Here is a 10088-nt window from a genome sequence, read left to right on the forward strand (position 1 = left end):
CTGCAGCTATTGCCTTTGTAGTAGACATGACTTTGTAGTAGAAGAGTCTGGGTGCTGAATTGGCCTGCCTGCAGTCCAGATCTTTCACCTATAGAGAACATCTGGCGCATCATTAAATGAAAAATACGTCAAAGATGACCACAAACTCTTCAGCAGCTGGAAACCTATATCATGCAGAATGGAACCAAATTCCAACACCAAAACTCCAGAAACTCATAACCTCAATGCCCAGACATCTTCAAACTGTTCTGAAAAGAAGAGGAGATGCTACACCATGGTAAACATGCCCCCGTCCCAAATATTTTGAGATCTATAGCAGGCATCAAATTTGAAATGAGCTCATTTTGTGCATAAAATTGTAAAATTTCTCAGTTTAAACATTTGTTATGTTATCTATGTTCTATTGTGAACAAAATATTGGCTCGTGTGATATGAAATTCTTTTAGTTTTCATTTTATTCAAATTAAAAAAACATCCCAACATTTCCGGAATTCAGGTTGTATACAGAAATTGATGTATTTCAGAAATTAAAATGTATACTAGATTCATTTCATTTACTTGAGGGGGCCCAACATAACTAACTCATTATTAACTACCCATACGCTAACATCAACTAATGGCTTGTTAAAGCTGATTTTGACATGACTTTACTTGAGGGGGCCCACCATAACTAACTCATTATTAACTACCCATACACTAACATCAACTAATGGCTTGTTAACGCTGATTTTGACATGACTTTACTTGAGGGGGCCCAATCATAATGAATTCACTGTTAACTACTTACTGAACTCAGCTCATGATTTGTGTTATACTTTCTATCAAACACACATGTACTAACACAGTGAGTATTCAAGGTTATTTTGACATGACTTTACTTGAGAGGGCCCAACATAACTAACTCATTATTAACTACCCATACGCTAACATCAACTAATGGCTTGTTAAAGCTGATTTTGACATGACTTTACTTGAGGGGGCCCAACATAACTAACTCATTATTAACTACCCATACACTAACATCAACTAATGGCTTGTTAAAGTTGATTTTGACATGACTTTACTTGAGGGGGCCCAACATAACTAACTCATTATTAACTACCCATACGCTAACATCAACTAATGGCTTGTTAAAGCTGATTTTGACATGACTTTACTTGAGGGGGCCCAACATAACTAACTCATTATTAACTACCCATACACTAACATCATCTAATGGCTTGTTAAAGTTGATTTTGACATGACTTTACTTGAGGGGGCCCAACATAACTAACTCATTAACTACCCATACACTAACATCAACTAATGGCTTGTTAAAGCTGATTTTGACATGACTTTACTTGAGGGGGCCCAATCATAATGAATTCACTGTTAACTACTTACTGAACTCAGCTCATGATTTGTGTTATACTTTCTATCAAACACACATGTACTAACACAGTGAGTATTCAGCCCGGTTAAGAGATGCTGTGTGGATTTTCAAGAAGTCAGAGAGCGGAGGTTTAGGATCATCACGGCTGTGTCTGGATGGAGAGTGAACTCTTTCCAGTTTGAGCATTTCTTTAGGAATTGTTCTACAAATGTTCTTTGTGGGATTTTTTATCTGTGTATAAGACACAATAGAGTGAGTTTAAAGGGAAAGAGATGAACATAAAACAGACAACATCAGTCATTAGTGTATTTAGTATTTTCTACACTTGATGAGGAGGATCAACTAATCCTTTGCCAACCCAATAATGTTTATGACAAAGCTGAAGATGTCACATGCTCAAATTATGATAGTATTAAATTATTTAAATTAATTTCTAAGTCAGAGTATTTCCTATTCCTTCTTAAAGAGGCTGTTTGATTTAGTTTACCCATAAATGTTAATTATTGCATTAACTATCAAACATGTACTAACTTGTACTGTAGTTAAAGCTGCCGTTATTCATGCACGAATCTGTATGACTCCAGTCGTAGTTAAGGATAGTTCATAATTAGTTAACTCCCTTAATAATCATTACTGTGTTGAATTAAGTATTAATTTAGACATTAGTACATGATTATTAATGTACCCTTTTTGTAAACTGTTACCACTAACATTAAGTGTTAGATGACAATAAAGGTCTCTATATTTAAAAAATTACATCTACAATGAATCAACTGATAAATTAAAAATGGTATAAATACATTGGACATCCCTAGTACATATGCTTTATTTTGGATTTAAATCACATATATTCACTAGGTGAAGAGATTGAAGGAATTCAAAGGAGACCCAAATAAGCTGACACTGGTTGATTCCTTCATGTTCCTGCTGATTCAAGTGCCATGGTAAGAGACGCACAAGATCTCTCTTATCAATGAAATACAAATGTAAGATTTCATAATACACAAAATGCAGGTCAATTAATATTGTTCACTTTTAAAGCTTTGATGTCCGTATTGAGGCTATGATACTTCAGGAAGAGTTCCTTCCATCCTGTGCAGTCATGAGTCGTGAGATTAACATTGTGCATCAGGCTACTGAAGGTAAGAACATATTCAATTCTGACGTTTATATCATATTTTTAAGGGGGGGGGTTCTATTAATCTAGAGTAATAATTGTTATTTTTTTCAGCTAAGCAGGCAAAACATTTTGATATTCATGCCTTTTATTTTGACTTCTGTGGAACATACAGTACTGTAGGTTACTAGAGAAAAAAACTAGTCATCTCATGCCTGCACTGTCGTACACAAACTCATCATCCCCTGTAATTCATTCCTGGTTTTCCGCTAATTTTCTTAAACTTAACAATTCCAAAACAGAAGTCCTTCTCATAGGTACCCCATCCATTCTCTCCAAATACAAATGCTCTTCAATAGTCATTAATAACTTATCTGTTTTTCCTTCCCCTCAAGTTAAGAGCCTGGGCGTCATCCTCGATAGTACATTATCTTTTCGGTCACATATCAATACTATCACTCGATCTGCATATTTTCACTTACGTAATATCTCTCGTCTTCGTCCTTCACTCACCCCCCACACCACTGCTATCCTCGTGCACTCCCTCGTCACCTCCCGGATTGATTATTGCAATTCGCTTCTCTATGGTCTTCCTAATAAATCCCTCCAGAAACTGCAGCTCCTTCAAAACTCTGCAGCACGGATCATAACTCAGACTCCGAACTTTTTCCATATCACTTCTACTTTACAACAACTCCACTGGCTCCCCATAAAACAAAGAATTAACTTTAAAATACTCCTCATTACATTTAAAGCACTTCATAGTCTGGCCCCTTCTTATATCTCGGATCTTCTTCATATTGTTATTCCAGCTCGCACTCTTCGTTCTTCCTCTACTCTTCAGCTTTCTGTTCCACCCGTTAAACTTGTGACCATGGGCCGCAGAGCATTTGGTTGCGCTGCTCCCCAGCTCTGGAATTCCCTCCCCCCAGATCTCCGTGCCATAGACTCTCTTCCGTTGTTCAAATCTAGACTCAAGACTTATCTGTTTCGTTTGTCTTACATCGATTAGTCATGTACTTACCTTGTCATGTTGCACCTTGTTTTAACGGTTACCTGCTCTGACGTTTTAAGTGTATTTTGTTCGTTGATTTGTACAGTGTCCTTGGGTGTCCTGAAAGGCGCTTTCAAATAAAATGTATTATTATTATTATTATTAATTTGATGCACTATTCCACTACTTTTAAAAGATCTGCTGTCAAGTATGGACTGATAAACAGTAAAGTGAACTTTTAGCAGGATTCAATTCTTGTTGAGTGCATTTTGCTGAGTGACGTACTTTCACTCAGCTGTGCCTGTACTAGCCTCAGAAACCATTGGCTCATGACCTTTCAACACCTCAACACTACTGAAACGTAAAGATTTGGCACTCCATTAATCATTACATTGATGCTGGGAGCCTTTAGCAAAACTCAAATTGAGTTTCATTAATCTTGCATTAACTGATCCTATCAGTCTATTTTGATCTACACTTTTTTCTCATTTAAATGTGGCTTCAAGTGTTCAGATTTCCCTTAAATGTTTTAGTCTGTAGACTGCAGGAAGGATAGTAATAGCATTTAGAGTGTTGTGTAATTTAACAAATGGCCTGTGATTATTCAGTTTCTATCGATTATTCCACAGAACTAATGACTTGTGAAGAGCTCCATGCCATTCTACATTTGGTTCTCCAAGCAGGAAATATCATGAATGCAGTAAGTCTTTTTATCTATTTGTCTTTCCAGTGTTCCTTACCCTTTACCCCTCATCTTCCCCCTTTTTTTGTGGACATTTCCCTCAAACCTCTTTTCACTTTTGTTCTTTCCTATCAACTACTCCTCCAAAACATTCCCTGATGTTTTTAAATCAGGAAGGGTTGATGGCTTTTACAGCATTGACCAGACATTGACTGATGTTCTGTGTTCATAGGGTGGCTATGCAGGCAATGCTGTGGGCTTCAAACTGTCTTCACTACTTTCTCTGGCTGACACAAAGGCCAACAAGCCTGGCATGAACCTGCTCCATTTTGTGGCACTAGTAAGTGGGACAGAACACTATAGTTTTCTCCAGATTTAATGATCCATTTTTGTAAATGTTTTAAGAAAAAAAACATTGTAATAACACCTGCATTTTGTTTTAACTGCTTTGACTTGGATTTTTCTTTAACTTTTACCACAAAGGAAGCGCAGAAAAAGGATGAGGCCCTTTTGAAGTTCCCAGAGAAGCTAACGTATATTCAGAGTGCAGCCAGGTAATAACAGTATTAGTTTCTGATGCATATTGCAAACAAAATTGAAAGGTAACTTCTCTCAATAATAATCATTCCATTATTTTTATGAAACTTTAGAACAACTTAAATGGAGTTTTAGTAATACTGTATTAACTATTATTATGACTACAGCAGTGTCACACCAAACTACCAAACAACTATTTTGATTGAAGTTTTGGCTTTTTCTTAGAAATGTAGTCATTATGTACTCAAACTTTCTATGAGCCCTGCCTCAGTCTTTCTCTGACTCATATTTTTATTGTTGTAGAATTTCAGTAGAAAATATAGAAGGAGAGTTTTCCTCTCTGTATGTCAAAACGCGTTCCTTGGAACAGAAGATTCAGGATGACGTTGAGCTGCAAAAGCAGCTAGATCCATTTTTGCAGGTAAATGGACCATTCCCTCACTTAGAATTCCATAGTAGAGTATGCACTGTAAAAAAAAACAGTTGGGCAAACTTAAATGTTTAAGGCAACCAGCTTCAGCAGATTGTTCAGTTTTCTCAGCTTCTTGTTTTAAGTTTATGCAACAAAAAGTTGAGAAAATTTCCTAAATAAAAATAGGCTTTGAACTTTTAAGTTGGCTCAACTTTTTTTTTTTAGTGTGGTTTTGTCTTTTTTTTCTTCTTTTTTTTTGTATTTCTACTGTCTATACTAGCTATGGTTTAATGAAATTTTTTAAGTCAATAAGAATGCTTTCTTCTTATGTGTTAGAGCTCTACACAGACCCTGCAGGACCTTAAACATCGCAGGCTGGACCTGCGCAAAGAGGGTAATGCCCTCATTGACTTCTTCTGTGAAGACAAAGACACCTTCAAACTGGATGAGTGCTTTAGAATTTTCCAAGATTTCTGCCTAAAGTTCAAAAAAGCTGTAAAGGTAAATATCACATGACTAACATGCAAAAGTAAAAAAAAAAAAAATACATTAAACATTTTTTTATATAAAATAATTAAGCCGCCCTATTTAGTAAATTTGGCCCTAAGGCATTTATGAATCATGCTACAGATCATATATCTGTGAACACAAACTCCTAGAGTGATCTCTTATCCACTCTTCTGCAGGACAACCAGGACAGGGAACTAAAGGAGGAAGCTAGACAGCGTCGCTTACAGGAACTGGAGGAGAGACGGTGTGCCTGGGGTGCAGCCAATACTGAAGCAGGTGGTTTTGGTCGCAGCAGCAGTGAAAATGATGTTGACATCCTTACCAAAGAAGGCCTGCTGGACTTCCTGCTTCAATCAAGACCTCAAAGCCCCCACAGTCCTTTGGGGCGCTCAGCTAGTGCCCGCCGTTACCATCACACAGAGCTGTTATCTGGGTCTTCAGCAAGTGACTATACAAAATTCAGCAGCCTGCCACATTCAAGCAGGAACCATCAACTAAAGACCATGCCATGGCTTGTCTTACAGGATGAGAATAGAGAGCTGGGTCCACAGAGTCAGGTTTGCCAAGAGAAGCTGGTAACTTCACCAAGGGCTGAGACTGAACCCATCAGTCCTTTAGCTAGATACTCAAGTTTTGGCTATAACATGAACAATGATCCCTACAATAATAATAACTACACTTCTCTCTCTGAAGGTGGAGTTACACCTCAATTAAGTAACGCAAATTATGTCTTTCAGGGGACATCTGGTCAAAGTGTTGGGCACATGAGTGTTTCTGTGGAGAAACACAAACTAGTTACTGGCCTTCAACCCTTTGAGATAACCAGCCAGATCAATAATAACAGTCATGTTTCTGTGGACAACCAGCATGAAGTGTTTGTAACAGATCTGGAGAGGGAAGAAGACTCTCCTAAAGCATTTGTCCTTGATACACCCCCATCTAGCAGGAGTTCTGAGGAACCAGAAAAAGTATGGAATGACAAAAGGATCTCATCCCAGAGGAAGGAAGCAGACACAAGTACCTTTTCCTCAACAACTTGTGACACCCCATTGCCCCTGGATCCCTCTGTGTCCAGTAAGAAACCTGTGTTGTATGTCATGGACTGCACTGAAACCGATTGTTCCATTGTGTTAGATTGTTCTGAGATTGAGAGTTCTCCTATCATAAAAGAAAGATCTGAATTTAACCCAAAGTCACAGGATGCCAACTTTCCAAGAGTTATTCAGGACACCAGTTCCCTTTCCTCCAATTTTGAGTCCACCGATTGTCACTTTGTGTCCACGTCAAGTGATGAACCGCTTGCCGGAAGGGTCAATCAAGCATGTCCAGAATCAGTCAGTCCATCTGTAACTACTGAAGAAGCAGAGACAGATAGCTGTGACACAGCTGAAGGGCGAAGAGTTGGCGAGAAAGCAGTCCAGACCGGTAGCCCCAAAACAACACTTGTCAAGACCAAGACAACATCCAAAGTAATTGCTCATGCCAGCCGTCCGACAAGAACCCTCACAGCAACTGAGACTCAGAACATGCGCAAGGTGGTGCCCATTACAAGGCAGAATCGCTCTAGTAGCAGCATGAAGAAAGTCGAAAAACCTCTTGGACATGAGAACACTGAACCCAGACGTCCACTTCGTGACCAAAGCATGCCAGCCAGGAAAGGCGAGAGGCAAGGTAGACCTGTGCGACATTCAAGCCTCCCTCCAGAGGATCCCAGGGCACAACGAGGAGCGACACCAAGCAGCTCTCGGTGGGCAAGGGACTTGACTCAACACAGACCCTCCATCAAGAAAACGAATCCTAAACCTGTTCGTAACATTTCAAAACCAGCACCAGAGGAAAAGATGTGTCGTTCTACAATGCGTGCCTTGGCCCAAACTCAGGCCCAAGAAACCTCAGAAGTAGGTACACCTGACAGTCCAAATAACACCCTGAAAAGTTCTTCGCCTTTGCCTAGCTTTGCTCGCAACACTGTGGCATCTTCTTCCAGATCTAAAAAAGACATGACCTCACCAGCTGTAACAGGGACACCATCAAAGAGCGTAGCCAGAGCTAGCTCTCAGAGATTGCCTGGTGGTAGAACGGACTCTGTCAGTAGCGGAACTTTGCCTAGGAGCGAGGATAAACTAGGGGGGTCTATTAGGAGGGTTCAGAGTGTAAGGGCTTCTAGTCGAAGCACTGACACACCTCCCCCACAGTCTGGACGAGAGCACTCCCTTAAAAGTAGCAGTTTCTCGGAAAGATCCACACAGATTAGAGACTCCATCTCGAGCAGGACCAACAAACCCACATGGAAGTAGAGTGGGCATATTACACTGTGGCTCTAAACCAACGTTCAACGTGAATGATCAAAATTTTCTGCATATACTGAAATTACTAAAGAGGCACAAAAGCCTCATAAATTCTTCTGAATGTATCTACAGCCTTTAAAATGTAGCTGAAGTTGTGTCGCTGGATTCTCAGTAAGAGCTTCAAGAATAACATGAGCTACTGTCACCATTTGACAGCACATTTAGTAGCACTTCCACATCCACACAAGGATGGTTTTGATGGCCTTTTTTACATAAAGCTGACACATTATCCACTGTCACAGAAAACACATCAATCGCAAATTGTAATAGTGTTAGATTAACCCTATATTTTATAATCTATATTAATTCTACAAAGATCTTGTGAGCTGTTCTTACAAATTGCTGAGAACAAATAAAATAGAAGACAATTTGTCATATATACATATGCTTGCTTTGTCATTTTATATAATGTGTAGTAAATGTAGTACTGTTTACTAGGGTAATATTTCCATTAAAACAGCTTCATGAACACTCAAAGATTCATCTACATTTAACATGTGCATGATGACAAATCAAGCTGAAGACTGTTTGATGATTATGTCGATGAATGTCATCCAAATACACCTTAGTGTAGCTGATGCAATGAGTACTACAGCTAGTAGTTCGAAGATGCCTCGCCAGTGATGTTTTTGGATATGTTCAAAATCTTTGCTGCCGAGTTGCTTGTTTTCAATTTGCCTTTTATGCAGGGTACATGCTGCTGTACACTGTCTTGCTGCTGACACTGTATTTGTGACTTTTCTGTGAATATACTGCTAGTTCTTTCTTTTTAAAGCCATACTGTTAACCAGGAGTGGCAAAACCTGGTTCTAGAGGAAAGGCTCAGACTTTTGAGAAAGCACATACACTGTATGCATCAAATATTCTCACAGTATCTGCTTGAAATTAAGTTGACAGGTAGTCAACAAAAGTATGTTGCTCAAAACTAACAAATCAGTGTTAGAAGAAGTGGCAACACTTTACAATAAGGTTCTAAACATTAATTCAGTAGTTCACATGAAATAACAATGAACAATATTTTACCTAATTAACATTAATGTATTATGAATAAACATTAATTAACGATGAACAATAGTATATTAATAAATCAACATGAACCTACTGTAGTTTAATACACACAATAAAAATTGTTGTTCATTGTTAGTTTTAGATACCTATTGCATTAACTAATTAGAACTAGAAAGAGAACTAAATGCATTAACAAACTGTGAAGTGTTACTGGTTAAACATAATTTAGTGGTGATTAATACAGTGGTAAAAGATGTGCAATATGAAGTATTTGGAGCACAGGAAGGCCTTTTACATGCTTTCCCCTTCTATATGTGAGTCTACTCCTTCTCGAGCACCCACTATGCTGGTGAGGGAGTGAATAATTGATATTCTCAAAATAAAATGGATGAGTTTGAAAAAATAATAATTATAAATACAAATACAAAAAAAAAAGTATGAATAGAATCAGAATCAGAATTAGCTTTATTGGCCAAGTATGTTTACACATACGAGGAATTTGTTTTAGTGACAGATTTGATAAATAGGTAAACAATGATAGACTGTTGTCAGCTGATGAAATCAATACTGATGTCACACTATGACAACAAAAAAATCCTTATTTCTACCTCTAGAATCATATTTGCCACCTCTGGTTCTTACTATACATTCTGATGGATCACTCATCAAGTGAATCATTGGCTTTTCACAAAGTTCTGCAGGTGTACCTCAGTTACAATGTACAATGCCTTTTTTTGTGTGTGTGTTTGTAGAAAGGTATATGTATTGACATACTGTATCTGTATATTTAGCGCTGATTGGTTAACATGCTTTAGAATGCATCCATGGCAACATGGTCTAGTCTGACACAATGGAATCCTTGTTCCAGCTGTAGATAGTTTAAACTAAAAAAAAAACTAGCAAAATTTGGAGCAAAATCATTTTAAGCTATAACTTTGAAATGAAACCTTATGTGCATTCGTCCAGTCAGACATTTGGGCATATATGTCAATGTGTTGTACCTTTATTGATATTGCTTGAATTTTCTATTTTGAATGTTATTTCTGAGCCCTGTTCTCTGTGGTTGTAGAATTACAATCAATATAAGCTAATCAATAAAATACATGTG

At 38.0% G+C, this 10088-nt stretch overlaps 1 protein-coding gene across 1 annotated transcript in view; it reads left to right on the top strand.

Moving 5' to 3' along the window:
* The window catches only part of LOC306873057 (FH2 domain-containing protein 1-like), a 30370-nt gene extending 20282 nt beyond the window's left edge, over positions 1–10088 (top strand). The window contains exons 5-12 of the mRNA XM_079422061.1: positions 2231–2316; positions 2414–2514; positions 4113–4183; positions 4398–4505; positions 4649–4719; positions 5006–5123; positions 5451–5615; positions 5801–10088. Of these exons, the coding sequence (XP_079278187.1) occupies positions 2231–2316; positions 2414–2514; positions 4113–4183; positions 4398–4505; positions 4649–4719; positions 5006–5123; positions 5451–5615; positions 5801–7921 (2841 nt within the window). The 3' untranslated portion in view covers positions 7922–10088. The remainder of the gene's footprint in view (positions 1–2230; positions 2317–2413; positions 2515–4112; positions 4184–4397; positions 4506–4648; positions 4720–5005; positions 5124–5450; positions 5616–5800) is intronic.

Source organism: Barbus barbus (genome assembly GCF_936440315.1).
Source record: "Barbus barbus genome assembly, chromosome: 7".
Taxonomy (NCBI): Eukaryota; Metazoa; Chordata; class Actinopteri; order Cypriniformes; family Cyprinidae; genus Barbus; species Barbus barbus.